Source organism: Pteropus medius, unplaced genomic scaffold (assembly GCF_902729225.1).
Source record: "Pteropus medius unplaced genomic scaffold, Ma_sr-lr_union100, whole genome shotgun sequence".
NCBI classification, from domain to species: domain Eukaryota; kingdom Metazoa; phylum Chordata; class Mammalia; order Chiroptera; family Pteropodidae; genus Pteropus; species Pteropus medius.
Genome location: NW_024350924.1, coordinates 2,597,476 through 2,622,286, shown reverse-complemented (window position 1 = coordinate 2,622,286; position 24,811 = coordinate 2,597,476). Strand labels below are relative to the sequence as shown.

Here is a 24,811-nt window from a genome sequence, read left to right as displayed (position 1 = left end):
TGGGGATTACTGAATGGAGTGTCTGAGGAAGCGAGTTCCCGGGGCCCTGGGCATGCACCAAAGACCACGATACGCACTCCCTCCGCCCCCTACTCCTGCCTATCTGGCTTGCAGACCGTGGAGCTGTACTCTTCACTGGTACCCCAAAGGTGGTGGAATAATGGCATCAAGACTGAAAAATTTTAAAGCCCCTCCTTAAAATTTTGGGACTTAACAGCCCTAGAGAGAGGAGAGGAGAAACCTCTGAAGGTGACTAATACATTTCCCGCCAACATTGACAGGCGGGAGCTAAACCAGGTTTCATTAATTTGTAAAATTAAAAGACATGTGACGCTTCTTGCCCCGGAGTCAGTTGGAGCGAATTCACTTCAGTTAGAGCTACTTTTCCTGAAAGCAGTTTTGGTAGGTAGAAGGGGGAAGGCAGATAAAGGAGCTGGAAGATGGAATAGAGTTAAGGGGCCAGCGCCCCCTTCCTTACACCAGGTTCCGACCCCCAAAATGTTCCGAGGGAGACCGGCCCCGCGCGCGGCCGCGGGTCCCGCTCCGACACAACAACACACGCACGTGCGCCCCGCCCCCGCGCGCGCACGCGCCCCGAGGCTCCGGCGGCGGCGACGGGCACGCGCGCGGTGCTCGCTGCCCCCACGTCGCTCCCTCCGCTGGGATCGCGGGGCCTCCCGCTTCCCGCACCGCTCCACGCCGGACCCGCGGACCCGGAGGCGGCTGCCGCTGTCGGTGGGCTCCGGCGGGCGCAGCGGTTCAGGCGGCGGCGCCGGGAGTGGGGCGCAGCGGAGCCCAGCGAGTTCCCGGGAGGCGATGTCGCCGGGCGCGGGCCCCTGCGTAAGGCGGGCGCCGCGACAGGCCGGCCGGTGAGGCGCCGCTGGGGGAGGCCGCGACGGAGCGCCTGGACCCGCCATGGGCTGAGACACGTCCTTACCGAGCAGGTGCAGTGATCAGAGGTTCGGGAGGAGTCCGCCCCGATAGGCCTAGGGGACCCTCAACCTTGATCGGGACGCCCCTACCCAGCTGGTGCCCTCTTGACCTTCCCTCATAACCTCCCAGAGGCCCTGCTGCCCCCGCCTCAAAACCGGGCCAGGTTGACCCTGTGAAACCAACAATCCCTGACATCCTGGCCGCCCCCTCCTGCACTCCTGCGACCTGGCCCAGCGGTCCCTGGTGTCCACCTCCTCCTCTGGGCCAGTATTTTGAATCCACTGCCTGCACAGTGCCTGGGAACTACCCAGCGCCTTTTCCTTCTAGCCCAACTGAGCGTGGTCGGTGGCCCGGGGGTGGGGGTGGGGGTGGGGAGGAAGGTGGAGGAAAAGAGGGAGCGGCCCCTCCCTCCAGAGGCCCTGGTGACCATAAACCCATCCTCTCCCTATCGCGCTTGTGGTGAAAGTGACCCTTCCTTACCCCACCAGAACATGCCCGGGTGACTCCCTCCCGGATCTTCCTGGTGGCCTTCCTCGCTCTCTCCAGTGACAGACACTATGCAACCCCAGCGTGACCTGCGAGGCCTCTGGCTCCTGCTGCTGTCCTGGTTCCTGCTCCTCTTAGAGGTGGCCAGAGCTGGCCGCCCCGCGGTTAGCTGTCCTGCTGCCTGCCTGTGCGCCAGCAACATCCTCAGCTGCTCCAAGCAGCAGCTGCCCAACGTGCCCCACGCCTTGCCCAGCTACACCGCGCTGCTGGACCTCAGCCACAATAACCTGAGCCGCCTGCGGGCCGAGTGGACCCCCACGCGCCTGCCCCACCTGCACTCCCTGCTGCTGAGCCACAACCACCTGAACTTCATCTCCTCTGAGGCCTTTTCCCCAGTACCCAACCTGCGCTACCTGGACCTCTCCTCCAACCAGCTGCGGACATTGGACGAGTCCCTGTTCAGCGGGCTACAGGCACTGGAGGTGCTGCTGCTTTACAATAACCATATCATGGCAGTGGACCGCTCAGCCTTCGAGGACATGGCCCAGCTGCAGAAACTCTACCTGAGCCAGAACCAGATCTCCCGCTTCCCTCTGGAACTGCTCAGGCTCCCCAAACTGACGCTCCTGGACCTCTCCTCCAACATGCTGAAGACCTTGCCGTTGCCTGACCTGCAGAAGCTGCACGCGTGGGTCAAGAATGGGCTGTACCTCCATAACAACCCCCTGCACTGCAACTGCGAGCTCTACCAGCTCTTTTCACACTGGCAGTACCGGCAGCTGAGTTCCGTCGTGGACTTTCGGGAGGACCTGTACTGCATGAGCGCCAAGAAGCTGCACAACGTCTTCAACCTCAACTGCAGCGAGTACAAGGAGCGTGCCTGGGAGGCCCACCTGGGTGACACCTTGACCATCCATTGTGACACCAGGCAGCAGGGGATGACTAAAGTGTGGGTGACACCAAGTAATGAACGGGTGCTAGACGTGGTGGCCAACAGCACGGTGACAGTGTTCGAGAATGGCAGCCTTCATTTCCAGGGCGTGCAGGTCGAGGATGGAGGTGTGTATACTTGCTACGCCATGGGGGAGGCTTTCAACGAGACGCTGTCTGTGGAGTTGAAAGTGTACAATTTCACCTTGCACGGACACCACGACACCCTCAACACAGCCTATACCACCCTAGTGGGCTGTATCCTCAGTGTGGTCCTGGTCCTCATATATCTGTACCTCACCCCTTGTCGCTGCTGGTGTCGGGGTGTCGAGAAGCCCTCCAGCCACCAAGGAGACAGCCTCAGCTCTTCTATGCTTAGTACCACACCCAACCACGATCCTATGGCTGGTGGGGACAAGGATGATGGTTTTGACCGGCGGGTGGCCTTCCTGGAACCTGCTGGACCTGGGCAGGGTCAAAACGGCAAGCTCAAGCCAGGCAACACCCTGCCGGTGCCTGAGGCAGCAGGCAAGGGCCAGCGGAGAATGTCAGATCCGGAGTCGGTCAGCTCGGTCTTCTCTGATACGCCCATTGTGGTGTGAGCAGGATGGGTTAGTGGGGAGGTTCTGCCCCAGGAGAGGTAATGTACCCCTGAAGGATTTGAGGGGAAGGAAGAGAGGGCTGGCTGCCCGAGGGAGTGGGTTCCCCCTGACCTCAAGGGAGTTGGTCATGGGTACAACAGCAGGCAAGACCCCAACCAGGGTGTGGCTGCCACGATTTTCAAATATGGATATAGTAATCCTCAGGCAAATGCTTCACCCCTACCCAAAGCCCTGGCATTTGTCAACTTGTAGAGGAAGAGGGGCGTGTCCGAGTTGGGTGGGAAGGAGGAAGGGGTGGGAGGAAGAGCAGAGTCCCTAAACTTTTTTGAGGTCATCCCTAGCTCCTCAAGAGAAAATCGTTTGGGAGAAAAAATCATTTTTTTTTCTCTCTGTCCACCCACACCTGTGAATTTGGGTGTGTTGGGGGAGCTTCCACAGGAGCCACATTGGGGAAAAGCTGTACTATCTTCTTTGGCCAGGAAATCACACTTCACAGCTGGGGAAATTGGAAACCTTTGGGATAACGAGTCAGGAAAAGGCTGAGACCTCAATCAATAACACTCCCCAAAGCTGCTGTGAGACTTCCCACTAATGCCTTCCTTTTTCCCCGATGAGCCCTGGGTAGATGGATCTTTGCAGGAGCCTGGCCCGTTGCCTGTCAGATACGGCAGCAACGTGAGATGTGGTGTCTGTGCCTTGTCCTGGGACCAGTGGCACAGAAGGGTACAGCATGAACTGAGGGGTCTGTGTCACCCACGGCATAGGTGCCAGCACAAAACTTGTAGATGGGGGATAAACTCCAGATTGGCTAATTTCGTTGGTGAAGCCCTTGGCTAGCACTTGGTTCCAGCGCCTGTATGTCAGACCAGGGTGGGGACGGCCGAAGGCAGAGCTTTTATGGATGCCTGCCACAGATGTGAGGCCACTTCACACTAGGAGGGTAACTCAGCCTCTCTCATGTAGCATCCAGCTGGACCTGGCTTTCTGTGTACACCATCTCTTCATTCAGGCTCCTTATCAAGCTCAGGTGGGATTCTGAGTTTTCCCTAATATGCTGCTCTGCAGAGGGCGGAGTCCTGGAAAGTCTGGCCCCAGCTAGGTTCGACTGGGTTTGGGAATAGAGGGGACCGTGTATCTCCTCGCTGTTGGCAGAACTGCCTTGCTCCTCTCCGGGATCAAACCCGTGCTGCAAAGCCAAACTTTGCGATTCCATCAGCCTAGGGGTCGGAATTGGGTGGTCTGTGCCCTAGAATGGCAGTTGGGAGTGTGGCTCAGAGTTCTGCCTCTCCACACGCTTCCGGGCAGTCTCGTAACAGAGACAGTCAGTGGGACTAAACTTTCAGAAGGGGAGCTCTGCCACCCCCGCCCCTTTGAGCCAGAGGTCTGTGCAGTTGTGGTCCTTAGGCCAGAGGAACTTAAGAAGAACCGGCCCAATGTTCCATTCCATTCAAGGTTACAGAATACTTTGGGTAGGGAGATGGCTGCTCCCTTTAACTTCTCCGTTTGACTAGACTGCAGGCCTCGGGAGATGGCTGCTCTGCGCTTTGGCAAGGGGACAAGCAGGGTGGAGGTGAAGATGTCCTCATGTTGGTCTTTTTCAGTCCTCCCCTCTCTCGTCAAGTTCCCTGTCCAGTGGAAGTTCCCCAGATCTTCTGGTGTTCTGAACTGCTCCTTAGGTTCCAAGAGGTGTCATTTACCTGCGGGTGAGGGCTGCTTGCTAGGAGAGCCTGCCTCCTGCTGCCTGTTAAGATTGGGAAGGGGACTGGAACTTAACATCTTCCCCTTGTCTGCGCCTGGGAGGTCAAGGCTGCTGTCCATCCTTTATTAGTAACTAGTTTTGTCGAGAGGTGCAGCATTTCCCTCAAGTAGTTGCATGCTCATAGGTACGCATGCTCATAGGTACGCATGCACACCAGCACCTTGACTTCCATCAGGACAATGATTCTTTAGTCCCCACTAATGTTCATTTTCAGAATGGTCTCCGACTGTGCGCACAACTTCATGCACACAGTTTTCCTGCCCTATAGAAGAGACAGTGATCATGCCAGGCTCCCCAAAGACAAAGTCTTATGCTTCTAATTTCTGAACTTTCTGAAGCTTCACCCACATCTCCATGGCGCTGAATAACTTCTCTGCAAAGCCCGGAGTTAGGAGAACCACAGGCTGAGGACCCTGGGAGAAGGGGTGATGGGGAGCTAGCCGGTTCTTCAGACTCCTCAGTGACCTTCCTTGGATTGAAGACAATATATATGAGAAATAAATGTGCAGCTAGGTCAGTGAAGGACCCAGCAGGAAACTGGCAGGGGCCAAGCAGCTGTACGTTGCTCTTCTTCTGTGAACTGCCCTGCTCAGACGGGCCAGAGGGGAAAGTTGTCTGGGTAAATTCCAGAGACTTCTAAAGGTTTTGTTCCTGGAGATGTAGGAACCAGGACTGCCTCCTCAGACTTCCCAAGGAGTCTGGGAAATCTCGTCACCCTGCTGCGGTAGCCCCATTAGGGCTCTGAAAATCTTCACAGTGGATGCCCAGTGGGGCATTCTAGCCGAGTTCCTGAGGACTGGGAGGGCCGTTTTCTTCAGAAGTCCTACCCAAGTTAGGGAAGAATGGACTGAGGTTCAGTTAGTCTCCCTACTATTTCCACTAGTTTGGCCCTAGTTTGAGAGACTGGTAGCTGTGCCTGGCTGCCCCCGACCAGGACACTGGAGTGTTTAGCCTCTTCTGTGGTTTCAGCTGATAGAACCCGAAGGGAGCTTTCTACTTGGCGGGACCGAGTCCTCAGGCTCACTAGGACCCAGTGTGGGAAACTGCCAGGTCTCGTTATGAGAAACGGCTGAGAGATCATCCCCTCCCTTCCCCCCACCCACACCTATAAACCAGACATGTCTCCCAGGAAGCAGGTGTCCCTGGAGACAGAGTACGACAGGGCTCTCTACAATCTGTCTATGTGATTATTTGTGACCTTTTTTCTTTGCCTGTATTAATGGGGCTCCTAGGAAGGGGCCTGGAGAGGGTATGCCCCAGCTGGGGAGGGAAAAGCCAGTGGTTCGTTGTCTGTGTGTTCTTACCTCTGTAATTGCTTGTAGCCCTGCTGGCGAAGCAAGCTGGCTTCCCCGTGTCCGGGACCCTGGTCCTCCCCCTTGTGTATATACCCAGCTGGCAAACCTTGGAGCCTCTGGGCTCCGAAAACTAGACAACGATCATTAAACCTGGCTTGAGTCTCTGTTCTGACATAGTCTGTGACTGGTTTATTTCTCTTTTCAGCTCGTGGATGGGGTTCACTGTACCTCAGAAGGGTGTGGCCTATGTAGAGAATATTTAAATGCTGTTACAAGGACATGGGTAGAATCCACATCCAGGCATTAAGGTCAGCAAACTTTTTCTGTAGAGCTAGACAGTATTTAGGCTTTGCAGGCCATGCAGTCTCTGTGACAACTTCAGCTGTGCAGATGTGGCAGGAAGGCGGCCACAGACAGTACATAAATGAATGAGTGTGGTTCTGTTCCAATCAGACTTTATTTATGCACATTGAAATTTGAATTTCATGTCATTTTAATATATCTTTTGAGTTTTTTCAATCATTTAAAAGGGAAAAAACTCTTATCGGCTCACACACCACACCAAGGCAGGCGGCAGGCTGGTCTGGGCCCGCAGACCATAGTTTGCCAACCCAAGAGGTAGCTCTCAAAAGAAATGTCACTGACGCTTTAGGAGGGCGGTCAGAAATTCCATGATGCGGGCGAGAGCCCGTGGCTAATGCAGCCCTCCTGGATCCCTGGAGAGAAGGAGGCTCCCTGCAGAGCTCTCTTAAAAGTCTGGCTCAAGCCTCCAAACTGCACTATGGAAAATGCTTGGACTGCGTTAAAAGAAATAGCGGAGACCAGCTCACCTTCTTAATATTTTGATGATCACTGGTATATTTTCATGTTGCAAACGGTAACCATCTTAGTTTGGCTGAGAGCACATCCGTCTAACCTGTGGGTTAATGTTCCTTGACAGTTAATGTGAACCTGGCAGTGCACAGAACGAGAACCCTCCCGCCACCCCGCTCCCCCCGCTTTTTTGGGACAGACACAGCCCACCAGAAATGGGACTGGATTCTGTCGAACTCTGGACATGCAAATACTTTGGTACTTCTGCAAGGGGACTGTCATGGCAGATTCCAAAAGGAGAGAGGAAATGGTATAAGGAAAAAAGAATCCAAATTTGAATAATGACTTAATTTCTTACATTGATAAAATCTCAACCGTTGGGCAGCTCTCCTCTGTCTGGACAGTTGCCTTTTTCTCTTCAGGAGGAACAACCGAAGTGGTGAGGGATGAAGCCACCTCATGGCCGGCCACACCAGATCAGCAGTCAATGAATGACAGATGCGGATGCTAGAGTGTGGCCCCTAATCTACGCTTATAAGCATTTTTCATCTTTTCAAAGCAGTTTTTGCTCTGGCTCAGTGTGGCCAAGAGGATGAAGCTGGCAAGAGAACAGGCCCGGGGCAGACTACTGCGAGTGCTCCCCGCTCTCGTGGCCTGTGCTAAGCCCTGTCTCTGGGCCTGAAAAGTTTCGATACTCCTCTCTCCATCATCCCAAGGAAGTCCATGGCTGCATCTCTTCCACCCCACCCCGACCACAGGAAGTTCCCAAGATTCTGGCCGAGATGTCTGCCGTGTCTTGCAGCACTTTCCCTAGCTCCTCTTAGGTGGCATTTCAGGGGAGTGGACGGGGCTCACGTGACAGTTGCCTCTTAGCACAGAAGATAAGAGTTCAGTGGCTCGGCCAGCCTAGTCTCTCTTCCTGATCTTAACTCCTTCCCTTTCTGCAGTTGTAGTTCTTGTACCATTTTACTTGTCTCCCAGGAAACCACTGGTGAAGCTTCACTTTCCCCACCCACACTGCAGTAGAGGCTCAGGCCTGTGCAGTAGGATGGTTGGCTTTGCTGGTCTGGCTGTGGTGAGCCTATGCTGGATGCTTCCTCCCCTGGGGACTGAGAGAGAAGGCGAAAGCAGCTGCCACGTCCAGCCCCTTCGTCATCAGGTCTATACACTGTTGGGTGGAAAATATCAAGCGGTGAAGATATTTAGGCCTGCCCTGAGTCCTTCCGGTCTACATCAGCCTCGCTCCTGTCCTAGAGTCACAGAGGGTATGAAGCATGCTTTGCAGGACCAGCCTTTGGTGAGCCAGGATGTGGAGCCCTGCTGGGGAATTCCAGGTGCCCTACAGCGCTGGAAAACATGAGGTCAGTCAGTCGTCAACACCAAAGTTGGGGGTGTGTGTATGTGTACGTGCACACGTAGGCGTGCAACATGCATGCAGCTTGGGGAGCACAGGAGGAGACGGAACTTTGTGCTGCTTTCCCCCTACCTCATACTGCTCCCTCACTTGGCTGGGCTTTGCTTTTGTGTGGGTCCAAGCAGAAAGGTCTAACCCAGGCCTGTGTATCCTTAGGAAGCAGCGTGAGATAACTGGAAACCTGCTTTAAAGAGAGGGCACTCTCTCCACAACCACGGCCCATGAGAGAGAAAAAACAAAAAATAATAATAAATAGAGGGGTGCTGGGGGCCCCTCAAGCATAACTCAATGAGACAAAGAGTTGAATTCTCTGGGATCACAGCATAGTCTGAAGTAGTAGCTACTTAATCTACTTTCAACAGAGGTTTAAAAAATCACCCGGGAAATTCTGACAAAAGCAGGTAGATTAAAAACTGGGGCAATTATTTCCTGCACAGTGGTGACTAGCTAGCTGAGCCTTCTGGGTGGCTGGGTAGAGGGCAGGTCGTCTTACTAGAGGTAATCTGGGTCTGCTTTAAGGTTAGCCTGGTGCTGGAGACTGTCTCCCTCACCCTCCAGGGCAGGTCTGGGGCACTGGCGCCCTGCGTAAGCTGTATCTTCCTGGTGCCAGAACCGCTGGGCAGAACCACTGAGGCAATGCCCACAGTGCCTGACTGGTGTTTCTTTCTGGATCCTAGGGCAGGAAAAAACAATTCACATAAAGACAAATACTGAAGCCTCAGAGCTGCTGTTGTGCCGGCTTGGTGTCCACTTCAGGCAGACTGAAGGCTGTTTTCAGACAAGTGGAGTGGAAAGTATCCTTCCCTTAATTTAAAACTTAAACAACTGCTTTCATGGAATGTGTGTGTGTCCCTGTGTGCATGTTTAACTTCCTTTGAAGTGGGGACAGTGATTCTACTCCAAGAGTCTGAAACAAGGAAAGAAACCTATGGACAAGCCTGACATGAGAGCCTAAGGCAGGTGCTGCTCAGCCTGTGGCTGAGGGTAGGGGTGACGGTGTTGTGTCCATTACTGTTGATCCTCCCTCCCGTCCCGGCTTGCCTGCTCCACTTTTCCCTCGGAAGAGCAGAAATGGGCAGCAGAGATTTACATGGACTTGTGACCAGCAGCCCCAGACCAACCAGCTCCAGGAACTCCAGGCTGGACTTGGGGCATAACTGTACTGACTCCCAGATTTCCCATCTGCCTCATGGCTTGCAAAGAACAGGCAGGCTGCACTTAGGGCAAGCTTCGCTAGAGTCACAGCCTTGGTGCCATTCCTGGCAGGAGTGGCTGAGAGTTGACCTTGCATCTACAAGGAGGAAATGTGTCTGTGTTCTCCTACAGTGGCCAGCAGCAATACAACCCCTTTGAGACCTGGGTCCCTTGGCATCGTTATCCATAATTGTTTACTGCCTCCCTCAAAGAAGTATAAAGCCCAGAGCCAGGCAAAGTGTGGGAGAGAAGAACAACATAGTAACACCACCTGTTTACATGTGTTTAATGCTTTGAACTTTCCAGTGCCGGTTGACGTGCACAGTCATCCTCACAACATCCCTGTGAGGTAGGAGCGGTAAGGGATTTGCTCACCGCCACATCAGTGTCAGGGGCCAGGTAAACCCGCACTGCAGGTTTCTTAGTTCCCAGGTCAACACACTGTTCATCATGACGCACAGTCTCTTTATGCCAACCAGACACAGAGGCGAGAGCTTCTCTGCTCCCTAGGCCTGTAGAGGACCACAGGGAAGGCCGAGGTCAGGCACCAGGACGGGGTGTCCTCTGGAGGCCAGGACGGGTAAACAGAAGGAAGGGCAGGAGTATAAGAGAGTCAGGGTCAACAACCACTACTGCCACTACCAATGACAGGGAGCGCACAGTGTTCCCTATGTCTTGACCTTTGTCAGGTAAAAAGGCCTTATTTGTTTATTCAGAGGACTCTCGGGATACATTCTCAGAAGAAAGACGCCTCGAGCCATGGCTGGGAGGTGAAACCCTTGACCCTTCCTCCCTCCCATACTGCCCCTCATCTGTGACACTCTGCAGCCCAGGAAGAGGAGGACGTGAGGGTTGGCTGACTCAGCCTACAAGGGCTTAGAGGCCTGGAGCTGAAAGGCCCAGCGCTGTTCAGCTAATGATCATTATTAACTCTGAACAGGTTTTGGCACAGAGCCAACTGGCTCAGGGAAGATGCTCAGGTCTCCCACAGCGAGGTTTTAAAGACAAGACTCATGGCAGCCATGTACAGAGGTGGAAGGGTGGGGACAGTAAGAAAGAAGGTACAGGCCACTGTCAGAGGGTGGAGAGAGAGGAGGCACAGGCTGGCAAGAGACAGCAGCCTGCCTTCAATGCAGCTGGACAGCTAAGGTGAGGCTGGGAGACTTGTGCCATTCGACACCACCCCCAGCCATGATGGGACTCAAGGTGAGGGGTGGTTCTGAGAAAGATGGGGACCAGGGGTGGGGGCATCTGAACTCAGAACAGTAATCCTATTACCATCTGCATTTAGATCCCAAAACCTTCTATATTCCTAATGTCCTCAAGGTTGAGTTTGAATATAATCGTATTTGGAATCAGGATTTAGTGAGCCTGATATGCAAATTTGTGCAAATGACTCGCTTTTTTTTTTTTTAATTTGAGCACCCTGGCTTTTTTTTTAAAAAAGGCAACAAAAACAGGCTGACTACTAGCAGCTTTCTTTAATCAGGGGACAAGGGCAAAAGGGCAGCCATTTGCTTCTCCCCTAAGGCCTCTGCCTCATTGCTGAGGTGCCCAGCTAATACCCCCCATGGGAGGTGAGAGGAAGAGAGCCTGGTGGGAGGAGGAAACACACAAGCAGGAGCCATATGCAGCCAGCAGCCACCAAGGTCCCAGCTGTAAGAAGAGTACCCTGGCACTGAGACCTAATGGCTGTCCAGCTGCTGCCCCAGGATGTGAGGGCAGGTGGTGACGGTGGAAGAAATGCAAAGAGGGGAGGGGAGGGAAGGCTCCCCCCAATCTGGCCAGCGGGGAAGAAGGGCTCCTCCTGGTGACCTACTCCCTATACTGCAGTCAGACGGTTAAACAGGAGACCCCCTGTGCACCCCTCTCTGCCTTGTGCCCCTGCCCTACTGGTCAGAGAGGTGACAGCTGCGGCCCCTTCCTCCTGTGGAATATAAATGACTTCTCCCTTCCTCCCAGGGCTGGGAATAGACATCAGCTGGCACAGCCCACGCAAACTGCAGGCTGCCAGCCAGCCTGCCCGCCCGCCAGCCCCCGCACCACCTGGGAGGAGGCAGCACCTCAGGCAGGCTTTCTGGCGTTGCCTGTTTGGCTCTCAGAGCAAGCTGGTGAACCTTACCCGGCCCTCTCTCCCTGCCGCGGGCAGGGTGAGACTCCCAGCGCTGGCAGAGAGGAAATGGAATCCCTGATCAAAGCGACCGCAGGTGAGAATCTGATCCATGCGCCCCGAGTACAGACCGCACTGGGTAGTTTGAGAGGGGAGAGGGGGCAATGAGAGACAGGAACAGCAAGGTCCCCTTGAGATGTTCAGTTTCTAGAGAGGTGCAGGGAGATGCCATCCGACCGAGGAGGAGCCCAGTGAGTCCAGTCAGAGGACGTCTCTGCCCTGGCGATCCCCCTTCCTGTACTGTTGAATCACACCGAACTTCGTGTTTCTCTGCCACCCAGAGAGGAGGTCTCGAATCTTCAAAAGACCTGAGACATCTAAAACTCTGCTGTCAAGGCATGCCTATCCCTGCTCCCAGGACCTGGAACTCCAGCCCCTACACCCCACGCCTCCCAGAGGCCCACTGAGCTGTTCCCACCTGCCTCAACACCAGCTCTCTTGGTTGGCCATCTTCCATCCTTGCCATGATCTACAGAGGTCCCATTTCGCCAAGCGAGCCAGATCACAGTTAACCAGCCTGGCATCCAGCCCTCACTGATGCTGAGGGCAGTCTGGGGAACTACTTTCGGTTTGGAAGAAGGAAGGGGTCTCTGCGGGGAGGAGGGCCTGGCCCTCATTTGCCAGCTAGCACCAAACTCGGCCCCATCCTGGGCCAAAGGGCTGGCAAGAGACAACAAGTGAGGAAGCTTAGCTGACAAGGGAAGCAGAGGGACCAGGGAGACTGTTTGCCCTAGATCAAAAGAGCCCTGCCCCACTTCCTTGGCTCTTGCTTTGTTCAAAATGCTTCACAAGAGCTCCACGAAGCTATGTGCTAAGGCAAGAACCTGAGCCCCAAGGGCAAAACATGAGATACTCAGGACGACTTTGCCATTGAGAATGGATGTCAGGGGAAGGAGCACACCCATGGGCTGCAGCCTTCAGGCCCAGATCCCGAGGTGGGCCGAAGGAAGATCTTAACTGGGCCAAGAAGCCCAGCCAGGAGCCAAAGGCTTGGGTAGGCCAAGGCCCTTTGGCTCCTTCCAAAGCTTTAAAGTGACTTTAGTGCCTTTACTTCTTAAGAGTTCAGGAGACCCTCACCTGGGCCCCTTCTCTCCACAGTGCTTGACCCCTTGTGCCGTGGTCCAGGGGCCAAATCAGTAGATTTCTGACAGGCCACAAGGGCAGACCTGTCCCTCCGGAGGCGCAAGGGGATAATGAATGTAAGAATTACATCCTGAGTTTGCTGAGCGGTCCAGCCTATTATCCAGAGCAGGGAGGGTGTTCTGTGACATCAACCTCACAGATGCGGAATGTTAGAGATTGTTTAGAAACACTCATTCATTACACAGTTGAAGAAACTCAGGTCCTGAGACATATGACTTGCCTAAGGTCACAAAATAGAGCCTACTAGGACCATAACCCATAAATAAGACCCATTGGCTTTGTCCACTACACTGCTTTCTCAAAAGTGACCCAGAGAGCCACAGCTGCCATTCGTATGTTACAAAAAAAAAAAAAAAAAAACCCTACTCTTCATCAGGCATGCAAGCAAGAAATGACCGAAACACCATCACCACTGCCACCCCATCCTTCTCTCTCCCATCAAGAGTAGAGGCTTCAGGATCAAGCTCCCTATCACCCTTGCACCCAGTACATCTCCCCATTTCGGCCCACTGAGTTATCATCAGCAATAGCAGTGTGGGTTTCTGCAGCCCCTGGCCCAGCCAAGAAGGACAAAAACCCTACCACTTTTGAAGTGGATCCCTTGAAGGTCTCCAAGGGAACCGCTGAAGTCCAAGTCAGGTGTCTCATCTAGATTCAGAGTTTGGAGAAACTCACATTTCCATTTTCTTCCTTGGCAAGTAGGCACTGGAGATCTGGTGCATGATCACCAGCGCTGGATAGAGGGGCAACGCCAGGCACAGGTACCAGGCTGCACCTTTGATCTGGGCCTGGAACCACACTGAGTACATTCCCAGGAGCACCGTCACCGTAGCGATCAGGTAGACCACGAGTCCACATGTCAGATGGTAGAGCTTGAGGCGGGCCACCCTTGAGACCCTGGCTGCCCGGGGAAAGAGGAGGCAGAGCCCACACAGCGCCTGACCAACAGTGGCCAGCAGTGTTAGAGCCCCTACCCAGCTGTGCCAGGACACCAGGTGGGGCAGCTCACTGCGGGTCTTGCTGGAGATGATGAAGCCCAAGCCCAGGGCTGCACAGAGGACGGCTAGGGTCTGCCCCGCCCAGTGGAGTCCGATCCGGGCCTTTCGGGAGCAGAAGAAGAACAGGGAGTGCTCGGGTGAGAAGAGCAGGATGGCCTCAGCCATGCAGAGGCAGAACTGTGAACAAAGGAGAGGGCCAGTGAGCCTAGGCTCAGCTTGGAGGCCTAAGAAAAAGTAGTCTCATACATCCAAACAAGAAGACAAAGGGTAAGGGCTAAAGAACTCCTGCCTATAGGTCAGCATTGCTGGGCGCAATTGAGAATGAACACCTGGGTAGAAGTCTAGTCATTTAGGCTGACATCATGCCCCCACCGCCCCCCTCCCCCACCGCCAACAATGACTCTCATTTCTTGCCCAATGGGAACAGCAAACGCTAAACTTCCTCCTGAACTTTTGGGGAGAAGCGACTGGATATTACTCCTTTCACTTCCTCCTTTCAGACCCTAGGGGAGAAAGAAATATCTTCCATGCCCTCCCACCTGCTTCAACCACCTGACACTACCTACAGCCCAACCCTCCATGTTTCTCAATCTCATAGGTTCCAGGGAAAGATGGGGCCCTGTCTGACTCCTCCACCTCTTTAAGCCTTAGCAAGGCTGAGCCTTCTGAAGGCTGGATGCTCCCCTAGGGGCATATCCAAACAAATCAGCTGCAGACAGAAGCCCAAACTCACCGCCAAGGCCATGAATACAGGGTGCCAGGAGAAAAGACCTAAGAATCAAAGAGAACAGACTGACGGCTGAGCACCATTGTTTCTGCCCCTGAGGCTGGCTGGAGCCCAAAGAATGCGGCTACAGGGGAAAGTGTACTAACCCCTACAATTCCTAATCAGAAATCAGGACCTCAGGGCAAGGTGGAGCAGCCAAGGGGCCTTAGGGTGAGCAACCAAGAGGACAAACATACACCAGTTCGGCCTGGGTTCCCCACTGGGCACCTCGCAGCTGTCAGCCTAGTCTTAGAATAAACCTCGTCCTCCCTCCTTTACTTGTATTCTCCATGAGGGGCTCTGCTTATGATGCACTAGTGAGTCCAGCTGTCTGTCTCTCCTGCCCAGCACCCAAGGCCCCACCCTTCCAGGACCCAGCCCCCGAGCTCCGCCCCACCACGCCCTTACTACCCTTCCACTGCTGGGGTCCCCATTCCACGTCTCCCAGCGCTCCCAGGAGCTGCCCCTCCAGCATTTCGGCTCCGCCCCCTTCCCTGGCCCCGCCCCGCCCCGCACACTCACTGGTTCCTGGCCGGGACAGCACAGTCAGAAAGATGGTGAAGCCCAAAGCTACCAGATGCGCCAAGATCCCACTGCCTCTCCGTAGCCAGCGGGTCAGTCTCGGCTCCCTCGTTGGAGCGGGAACCGGACCTACCTCCAGGGTCTGCATGGCCGGGCCGGGCCGGCGCACGCTCCCAGCTGCCAGAATGTGTCTTCCGGGTTTGAGATCGCGGAGGCGGCCGCGGCTGCGGGAGAGGCTCCTCCCCCGGACGCCGCCAGCAATGCGGCAGATTACGCCCACAGCGCCCTCTGAGGTCTGGGGGGGAAGCGCATCTGCCCGGGAGAGCAACGCGGGCGAAGGGCATCGGACAGCTCCTGGCCCAGTGCTTAAGCCAACCTTATTGTACTTTTATGTCTGCGAGGGCTGTCTCATGTAGCCTGTGGAAATTACATTTATGGCAAATGACTTCACCCAAACTTCGAATCACAAATTTGGTACACTGAACCGAAAGTGTGAAACCAGTATTTTTAGCAGTTTTACAGAAATACTGAATTTCGCTGCCCACTCTCCCCTACCGTCCCTTCTGTGTTAAAGGAATAAGATTCCTTTCTGCCTAAAAGCAAGGAGATTGAAAGAAAAGGACAAGGCAAAAAAACAGTGCCCTGTGCCTAAGTGAATTCAGGTCTGAGGACCAAAGGAGGGAGATGCAACAGTCTGATACTATCTGCACAGTAGTTGTCCCCAGTGAGATAATGGAAAAACTAGGGCACTCCCAGCCCTTGCCGCCTCCACGCCATCTGCTCAGCCCTGGGGAGCCAGGCAATCCTGAGGGACCAGGGCCTCCCACACTCCTGCTGCCTCCCACAGCAAGGGAAGTTCTGTAAGTGATCATACCTTTTCCCTTCTTGCCTCTAAAAAAGGTGTAGTTCAGCTCAAGGCCCACCTGGGAGGGACTGTACCCTTTTAAGGGAAAACCCACAGGCCAGGGGGAGAGAGACCAAAACAGGTGGTCTCAGAGAAATCAGGGACCAACTCAATTCAAGCTCCAGTGGTGGAGAAGATAAAGCAGAAGGGCAGGAACAGCTGGAGAAACTGAGGCAATTAATTCTGAGATGGGATGGAAGCCCAGGGTTGCTGGAAGACCAGAAAAGGGCCATAGACTGACTCCCGCAGACCCTCAGGGCAAAGATCTGAGAGTGGAGCCAGAGGTGTGGCTCTCTGAACCCCCAATCAAGCTTCCCTTCCCAATGAGACTGGAGTCTTCTCTGGGGTCAAGATTCTGGGGAGCCTTACTGAGCCACATGCTCATGATCATGTGTAGAAAGAAGACAATGTGGAAACCCCAGCCATTTCCACCATTTCAAGGGACAAAAATATAGGCGCGTGAGACTTTTGCAGGCAAGCAATGGGAGCTGGAGTGTGGCTATCATCTCAGCCCCCTGGGGTGAGGTTGGGGACAGTAAGGACCATCATTTGTTACATTTTTTTCCCCATCCTTTTCTATGTTTCCATTTTTATATTTTCTTAGCAGAAACAGAACAGGGAGACAGTCTTGAGGTATTTTAAAGAGTTTTTTTCTTAAAAAAAATAATATAAAGTTATAAAAAGCGGCAGCAGCCTGGGGCCCGGATCTGGAGGGGAGGAGGTGCTGGCGGCTCCATCACAGTGGGCAGGCACTTTCTCGTTAATGGGCTTTTGACTGCAAGAAGACAAGAGGCAAGAGACACAGTCAGGCTGGGGGTCTACCAGTCCTCCTACCCACTAAACTGTATAGACCACAAGAGCTAAGGTTTAATTTCCTCCTGCTGGCCTGGTGAGGAAAGCTGGGCAAGGAAGAAGATGAATGCCAGCCCAACAGGGCAGCCTGAAGAACACCCATGCACGCACACACACACACACACACACACACGCACTCAGGCCCTGGGCAACTGTCAAACTCACTACTCTCATATGGGTGCCAGAAGTGTTGATATGAATCTGGCCCATGCCAAAACCAGAAGAGCATTCCCCCTTCCCACCTCCAGTAACTCCTTCCTGGCTGACATCATATGGACAGCTCCTAGCACGCTACTCCAGGGCTCCAAGAGCAGAGGCAAATAAATCTGGATGCTGGCTTTACCAGAAACCCTGGAGAACTTGCCTGGCACCCGAAAACCTGGAAGTGGACACATGTGCAAGGTGGGCATACATGCATATGTGGACCTTGAGTTATGTCCCTGCCCTTCCATGCCCTGATGCCCAAAGGCAAAACCAATGAGTGAGACTGGCCCACCCACCCTGCTACGCAGTGTGTTAGGCCACAGCTCGGGGACCCAAGCTCAGCCTCACTGCCCAAACCAGTATCAGAGCTCATGGAGTCCAACTTCCTTTCCTTCATGGGACAGAGGTAGCTCCAGTTCCTAGAGCAAGGGCCACAGCCAATTCAGAAAGTGGCCCTTTGATTGGAGCACAAGCAGGGTGGGTGAGAGGGGGAGGCAGAGCCAGCCTCTTCTTAACCCCGAGGGAGAGCGCTGGGGCTAGGGAAAAGCCCATCAAACAAAAGCTGGGGTCACCTTGCAAAGAGCTGACCCACCTCTCACTACAGAAGGTGTCCCAAGAACTCTCAACTTCCCTTTTCCCTTCCCTGCGCAAACATTCACTTAGCACCTTCTCTGTCAGGTTCCCACCGTGCACCCCACCCTCATCCATCCTGACCCTTCCCTGTCCCTGCTCTTCGGGGAGCTGGGCTGGTACCTTCAGTGTAGAACACTTCTCCTCAAAGGCCAGGGCCGGACCCGGCTTCTTACGGCGCACAGAGCAGGCCGCATCGGCAGGGGGGCCGGCCTGGCAGTGCTTGGCCTTCACTGGCCGGCAGTAAGTGGCCAGGTTTTTCCGCTTCTTGGCTACCTCCTCCTCAGAGAGGCAGCTGGTTGGCAGGACCTTGGCTGGCTGTCCAGCTGCTCCCCGATTGTCCAGCTGAGAAGCCTTGACTGGTGTGGGGGGCTGATGAGGGGAGCTCCGACAGTCCAGGGGCCCTGCCCTCTTCACTCTTGGCCCCACTGTCCCATTTAGCCCCATGCCCAGGGCTGTTTTAGTCTTGGCCGAGAGGCCCCGGCAGCCAGGTTTGCCTTTTCCAGTGGGTTCCAGGATGCAGGTCCGTTTGAAGGTAGTGGGGCCAGGGGATAACTTTCGCTTTCGAGAAGGGGCCTCCAACTCAGCCCCATCTTTGCCTTTGGACAACTTGCTGGCCTTCGAAGGCGGGAGCTTGCTGAAGGATGGGGATGGTGTGTTGGCAGGCAGTGGTGAGGTGATGGCCTGGCTTCCACCCATGCACTCCGACTGGCTGCAGGCAGCTGCCACACTGGGGGAGCCTGCAGGGTAGCTGGGGACAAGGCTGTCCTTGGTGGGAGGTGTAGAAGCTGGGCAGGCAGGTCTGGGGGGTGGGCATGGAAGGCGGGGGCAACTGCCTGTAGAGGATGGGCTCAGGGGAGCAGATAGTGGGGAGGTGACAAGGTGAGATGGAGGCTCCGCCGCCGGTGGGATCTTCCTGCAGCAAAAAGAGAGCCCCACTGTCATGCCAAGCAAACGAGAGGGCCTCTCCACCAACGTATATATCGGTCCCTCTGCCCCACCTAGAAATGGCCCATGAGTTCTGGCAGTGCTGCCATCTGCTGGGAGATGCTGGAACTGAGCGTCAGGAAGAAGGCACAGAGGTAAGGCAGAAATGAACTAGTATAGAGAGACCTATTTAGAACCTCATTTTAAATCTCAGTTTGAATATGCTCTACCCCTAGTTACCCAAAAGGTACTGGAAATGATGGATAAGAGTCAAGAGTCACTCCCAGACCACCCATTCATGCCTCGCCTTGGCCCAGCTCCCCACTTCCTCCTCCTTTTAGCTGGGGTCTTCCTGGCAAACAGCCAAGCCACATCTATAGATATGTATGAAAAATTAGGACTTCTAAAACTCATGTATGCTTGGGGCCTGGGGAGGGAAATTCTGAGCCCAAGAGACTCACTTCCACATGTGCGAGCTGAGGTGCCGTTCCAGCATGGAGCTCAGTGCTGAGCAGAACCGGTCAAGCCGGCGGCTAAACACGTAGCACCCTGGACTCACCAGCCGGCTCCCAAAGGTGCAGAACTGGAGGCAGAGGGAAGGTACACGGTTAGCGGGACCTGAGATGCAGGGAGGGCACCTATACACAAGCTCTGACTTCCTCCCCACACCATGGGACAGGAGGGCTGGGCCACCCAACACCCCAGGTCCCCGCCCCAGGTCCTTACCGCCTGTGGCCGCGGGGGCCGGGTTGCATAATGGCAGTCAGCGGGGAGGTGGAGGTCCTCAGATGTCCCCTCCTCTTCACTTTCCTCACTGGAGGCCTGGGCCCCACCCCGGGGCAGGGGGAAGGGAAACAGGCCTGGGTCCCCTTCACCACCACAGGGGCCTTCATCATCCAACTCACTCTCAGAAGAGGCCCGGGACCTGGAAGGGCCAACGGGGATGTGAGGGAAATGTGTCAAGGTTGGGGTGTCCCTGAATCCCCCAAGCTCAAAAAGCCAGGGCAGACGCCCTGCTGGGCAACCAGACAAAGAGGAAGAGAGGACAGTAAGGGAGGAAACAACACAGCTCACAAAGTAAGGGCCAGAAAGATCGGGGGCCACAGCTCCCAAGGGGTTCTCTCCCCAGCCCCTTCACTTCCCGGGCCCTGCCTCCTCAGGGGAAAAATCTGCTCCAGATTCGCCTCCTCCAGAAAATCTTCTGAGTTTAACTGCACCCAGCTCTGGTCAGCCCAGTCAATTCTCTCAACCCCCTTCTTGCATCACATATTCCTGTGAGCCTGTCTGAAGCTGAGCCTGTGTCTCGTGTCTGCCCCTCGTGTTACAGGCAGAGATGCGTGTGTGTCTCCTTCGGCAAGGCAGGCTCTCCCCGGGGTCCAGCGCAGCCTCTGCACACGAAGGGGCCAGTGAATGAATACACAGTAGGACTGCCTCACCCAGGACCCTGACCCTTTCGGCTCCCCAATTACAAGTTTTGGCCTGTCGGAAGCAACTAGGAAAATGTTTTCATCCTGGGTGTTGGAACTGGCCCACTACAGAGGCTGGGGCACTGTGGTATGCTTCGTTAGAAATGGGGAGTCACCTACTTCCACACCCTCCAGGGACCCCAGGCTTCCCCCCACACTTAAGGCAGAGTGGGGGGCATCTTCAGGATACTCCCTGGGCCTGTCTCCCGGGATCCCTGATGGCTTGGGGTCAAGTGTCCCCAGGTGAGATGGGGGCTGGATCCTGGACATACCTGGGCAGTGCACAGTATGGGTAGGTCTGCTTGGCACGAGCAGAGAAGGTGCTGCTGGGAGCGGCCGCCGCTGCCACAACCTGGGCTGAGGAGAGGGGCTCCTGGTGGGGGCGCTCAAGAGCCGGCTCCTTGCGCCCTGGGCTCTTCTCCTTGGGGGACTCCCCTTTGCGGGAGTTGGCCTTCAGCTCTGCCACTAGCACGTCAAAGTCCTTAGCCCGGCCCTGGACCTCCCGGCGCTGGTGCACCGAGTGGATCTAGAATACAGCAGGATGGAGGGGTGGGGAGGGGGTGTGAGCTGAGCAGGGGTGAGGGGCAGCGGTGTGCTCTGGCCTGGGCAAGCGGAGAGAGAGGGGGTGTGAGTGTGTTTGTGGGTGTGTCTGTGTGTTTCACTCCCCTACAAGGCTGAACCCTTCCTCCGGACGGGGAGGCGGGGCGGGAGGGGGACTAGAGTTCACCCCCTACCTGCTGCCTCCACCCTGGGCCCCCTGCAGACAGCCTCCTCTCCCTCTGCCTGGTCTTGGCTTCACCCCCACCCCTGGTGCTGCATCTTGGAGACCTTAATTCCTCTCCCTGCCCAGGGCCCATGTCCCTCGCTGTGCGGTAGGAGTAGGAGTTACCTTGCAGGTCAGCAGGCGGGTACAGATCTTTTTGGTCTCTGGATTTATTACCCCGCATTGCCTGTTGAGGTCGCACTCCTTCCCTGTGGGGAAAGTGGTTCCCATGAGCCCCAAGGCCATTTCCAGAAGGCCCGCAGGAGAGCTGGGCCAAAATCAGAAGAACCTCCAGCCCTCTAGTCTGGGGCTGCAGCTTCCAAATAAACTCCTCTGGGCATCTGCAGCTCTTTGCCGGATGTGAGAACCATCCCCATCCCCATCCCCGTTCTCAACCCAGACACTCCTTTTGGGGACTCCAAGCCCAAAACACGGCAACATGTATCAAAACACAAAAGCAGTCACAGACATCTGGGATGCCAGCGAAATCCGCTGTGGGAGGTTTCTGGTGCCCTGCATCCAAGTGAGAAAAAAATAAAGGTCACCAGCTTAAGGTGAGGAAGAAAAACCACTTGCTTGGGCACAGGCTCCCTTAGCCTTGACCTGGGCTGAAGAGAAGCTTCCCAGAGAGCGAGCAGGTCAATGTGTGTCCATATCGAGGGATGACCAGGGGCTCCTGTACCCTGACAACCTGTGACAGCCAGGCCCACTCCTTCCTGCTCCCCTCTCCATCAGGCCCAAGGAGAGAACAGTCCAAAGGAGTCCCCACTCCACCTTCCTGAACCCCAAGACCATGACTACTCACGAGCCATCTTCCGGTGGGTTTTAGGGGGCAACCTGGCCCCACCAAGCTCCTTTTCAGGGGGGCTGCCATCAGCCCGGTGACTGGGGCCCTCACTGGGCATTATCTCGATGCTCTCTCTACCAGGAGGTTCTTTAGAAGGGGGAGCCATGGTGATTTTTCCAGGGGAGTCCTTGGTGAGGCTGCCTGGCTGGCTGAGGAAGGCCGAGGGCGGGGCCACCCTAATTCCGTGTCCATCGGGCTTCGGAAGACTGGACATCTTCTCCAGATTCACCACAGGCACGAAAAGGCTACACATGGAGAGAGGGTGTGGGCTGGGGGCAGGGAGGCTGGGCCTGAGCCTTGGGCTCTAGTCCAGAGCCATCGCCTTCCCAGCCCTGAAACTTGGGTGGGCTCCAGCAGGGATGCAGAACATGGGAAAAGGGGACCCCATATTCCCTGGAGCACAGGGAAGGGAGCTGCAGAATGGGTTAGCTGCCTCCTGCTATGGTCACTGCTCATTGTCCCACAGCTGCCTCCAACTGTGTCATTCCCTCCCTGGGCTAGGGTCAGGGCCGGTCTTTGGGAGTCTCCAGCCTCTCCTTACCAGAGGTTGTCCTTCTGGGTCTTCTCAGGAGGCTGGTGGCCACGGCTCCGGGACCCCTGGCCCTTCTCCCTGGAGGAGGTTTTGGTGGAACCTGGGGCCCTACAAGCTGGGCCCTGCCCATTCACTACATGGCATTTCTGAGAGCTGGCAGGGGCTGGAGGTGGGGGTGGGGCCCGGGCGTAAAGCTTGCTGAGGGGCCCATGTCTTCTTTCTGTCACCAGGAGGTGGAGAGAGTAATCCAGGTGAGTGGTATCAACTGCCTCCTTCCCCAACCTTCTAACTCTGCTTACAGACTCATGATTAAGAATCTTGAGTTTCCATAGCTTGGATTTTAAACGTGTTTTCTTCCCATACGAATTTGAGCTTTCAAGGCTCAAAATTCTAGGACTCAGCTTCCTGAACCTCTTAGTTCTTCCCTTAACTCCACTAGATCTGCTAGAAGTTTATCAGACAATAACCCCAACCTGCCACGATCCTCTGAAGCTGGCCCCCAGGACCTTCCTAATCCCAAGGCCTCCCTCCATTACGCACATGAGTCCCAACTGACCCTGTCCTCAGAGTTCCACGTTCCACCTTCCCTTGCCCCCTCTATCTCCTCCCTAGGGCTCCCCTCACCGCAGTGCTTCTGGAAAGCTTGAGGCTTCACCACTTGGCTGCAGTGGTTACACACAACCAAATAGAAGTCGTCATGGGCAGGGCAGTGCCCGAAGATGGACATGTCTGCAATGACAGAAGCCCATATCACTGGGGCTGGGGACCCCAGGGTTTTCCTGTAAGGTCAGTCAGTAAGCACTCCCGCCCCACCACCTAGAAGACACTTGCCCTCCCGGCTGACATGACAGCTTTCTGCTGGATGCTCTCAGCTTCCAGAGTTCAACCTAACCAGTCCCTAAGAATGGGGCTTTCAGGTGAGTGGGCACCAACCGCCTATGATTAGGATCTCCCACAACGGGTCACACAGGAGCCAGGGGAATGGGCTTACTCAGACCTATCAAAGTGAGGACCCCTAGACCTGCTCTTCGAGCAGCCACCTCCTGGGATGGGGTGGAAGAGGGGAAGGTGGCCCTGTCTGCCCTGGGCCCCGCCCTAATGTGTTGACTCCCACCTTCTTTAATGAGGGTCATGGCATCCAACTTCTTCGTGTTTTTGTTACTCTCCTCCAACTCAGCCCCTGGAGGAGAAACAGCTCAGAAGGACCATCCCCTTCCCAGAAGCCCCATATCATACCTGACCAGGGCCTGCAGCCTGCAGCTGGACGGTAAAAAGCCCACACGCCCTGACAAGCTCCTGGTGCTGATGGTCACTCGGAGAACCTTTCAGTGGGTCATTCTCATGTGCCCTTTCTTCCTACATCTGCTACCTCTGGGATGAGCTGGGCCCATTAAGAGGGATCCAGCCACCTTTCTCATGGACACTTTACTCCAAGGTGCAGTGCAGGGTTCCACTGCCGACCGACTGAGTGACTGTGGGTAAACACCACCTTTCTGGCTTACTTCCCCAGTTAAATGGGAAACAGTCCTTAACATATTTTACTATAGATCCCTGAGTCCCTTCTTCAGATTTTTCAGATGGGTCCTTTCTGCTACTCTGCAGCATTCCAAACAGAAACTCTCCCAGGTCCCGATCCCCATGAACTCAATTTTGTTCCACTAGGGTTACCATGGCATTGTCAAAGTTACATCCAGCTTCTCAAGTCCTACATTGATAGGACGACCACAGAGCAGAGAAACTGCTGTCTTGGGGCCCTTGGCATGTTCAAAGTTCCCTTGGTCAGCTATGCAAGCCCCTCCCCTTTTTAGGGGGGCTTTGGGCAAGGGTTGCCCTTGTACCTCAGTTTCTGGGTGAATGACAAAAACATCTTGGCTGTGCAAAGCAGCTCTTTTCCCATCTGACTTTCTCCTCTTCCCCTCCTCCTCTACGCCCCTCCTGTCCCTTGAAAAAAAATCAATCCTGAGTCACCAAACCCGTCTGATTCCATTTCCGGTTCTCAATGCACCCAGACCCTGACAATGGCCCCATCCCTGCCCACCCAGCAAGTGGAAGTCCCTGGGGTGGCCTGGGCTCCCACTTAGGTCTGTTTCTGAAGCCTACTAACAGATTGGCCCCTTTCTAGGATGAGAAGATTGTCGAGAGTCTATATCATCTCCAGATATAAGAGGTGGTGGGTTAGGCATGCAAGAGACAAGAGGCAGCTCCCACTCTTCAGTCCCTTAAAAATGCAGTGATGGACAGAAGTGAACTGGGAGCCAGACATCTCAGAGGAGAACAAGTGTCATCAGAAACCGCATGGAGCGGTCCTCCTCCTCCACCTCTTCTCACTTGCAAACTTCTTCAGGGGCGTGATGCCTGCTGCTGTCACCCTAAAGGCCACGAGGCCAGGTGCCCCCTGGGGCCCAGGAGACAAAGATCAGAAAGGGCTGTCAGCCGGCTCACCAAAGACACTCAGGGGCCTGGAGAAGATGGGGGTCAAGGGAGAGAGCCAAGAGGCAGGGCAAGAGGCCCGGGAAAGGGCGGTGGGTTGGAGGCATGGATGGATGGACAGACGAGGGGAGGAAGGGAAAGGATGGATAGATAGATGGATGGACCGACGAACTAACGCGGAGGGGGCAGGAGTCCAACAGCACCGCAGACGGCAGGCAAAAGCCGAAAACG

At 55.1% G+C, this 24,811-nt stretch overlaps 3 protein-coding genes across 11 annotated transcripts in view; 1 reads left to right on the top strand and 2 right to left on the bottom strand.

Moving 5' to 3' along the window:
- The first annotated feature begins 646 nt into the window (after positions 1–646).
- AMIGO1 (adhesion molecule with Ig like domain 1) lies at positions 647–6,182 on the top strand. The gene is made up of 2 exons (XM_039841109.1): positions 647–944; positions 1,422–6,182. The coding sequence occupies exon 2, from the start codon at positions 1,491–1,493 to the stop codon at positions 2,949–2,951; it is 1,461 nt and encodes a 486-aa protein (XP_039697043.1). The 5' UTR covers positions 647–944; positions 1,422–1,490; the 3' UTR covers positions 2,952–6,182.
- Positions 6,183–9,695: 3,513 nt separating this feature from the next.
- CYB561D1 (cytochrome b561 family member D1) lies at positions 9,696–16,419 on the bottom strand. 3 transcript variants are annotated; one of them, XM_039841118.1, is made up of 3 exons: positions 15,026–15,360; positions 14,471–14,508; positions 9,696–13,914 (listed from the first exon to the last, which is right to left on the bottom strand). In XM_039841118.1, the coding sequence occupies exons 1-3, from the start codon at positions 15,171–15,173 to the stop codon at positions 13,411–13,413; spliced, it is 690 nt and encodes a 229-aa protein (XP_039697052.1). In that variant the 5' UTR covers positions 15,174–15,360; the 3' UTR covers positions 9,696–13,410. The 3 variants fall into 3 exon arrangements, with proteins under 3 accessions (XP_039697052.1, XP_039697051.1, XP_039697050.1); XM_039841116.1 differs by having other exon boundaries at positions 9,697–13,914; positions 15,159–16,419; XM_039841117.1 differs by lacking the exon at positions 14,471–14,508 and having other exon boundaries at positions 15,026–15,211.
- Positions 16,420–16,557: 138 nt separating this feature from the next.
- The window catches only part of ATXN7L2 (ataxin 7 like 2), an 8,830-nt gene continuing 576 nt past the window's right edge, over positions 16,558–24,811 (bottom strand). The window contains exons 1-12 of one of the 7 annotated variants that reach the window (XM_039841104.1): positions 24,255–24,805; positions 23,265–23,330; positions 22,775–22,909; positions 22,160–22,370; positions 21,577–21,863; positions 20,898–20,980; positions 20,281–20,534; positions 19,269–19,467; positions 19,004–19,125; positions 17,739–18,531; positions 17,024–17,160; positions 16,558–16,704 (exon numbers count right to left, since the gene is read on the bottom strand). In XM_039841104.1, the coding sequence (XP_039697038.1) occupies positions 17,065–17,160; positions 17,739–18,531; positions 19,004–19,125; positions 19,269–19,467; positions 20,281–20,534; positions 20,898–20,980; positions 21,577–21,863; positions 22,160–22,370; positions 22,775–22,909; positions 23,265–23,330; positions 24,255–24,333 (2,325 nt within the window). In that variant the 5' untranslated portion in view covers positions 24,334–24,805 and the 3' untranslated portion in view covers positions 16,558–16,704; positions 17,024–17,064. Of the gene's footprint in view, positions 16,705–17,023; positions 17,161–17,738; positions 18,532–19,003; positions 19,126–19,268; positions 19,468–20,280; positions 20,535–20,897; positions 20,981–21,576; positions 21,864–22,159; positions 22,371–22,774; positions 22,910–23,264; positions 23,331–24,254; positions 24,806–24,811 lie in introns of those variants that run through there. The other 6 variants (XM_039841105.1, XM_039841102.1, XM_039841103.1 and 3 more) reach the window with 6 other exon arrangements.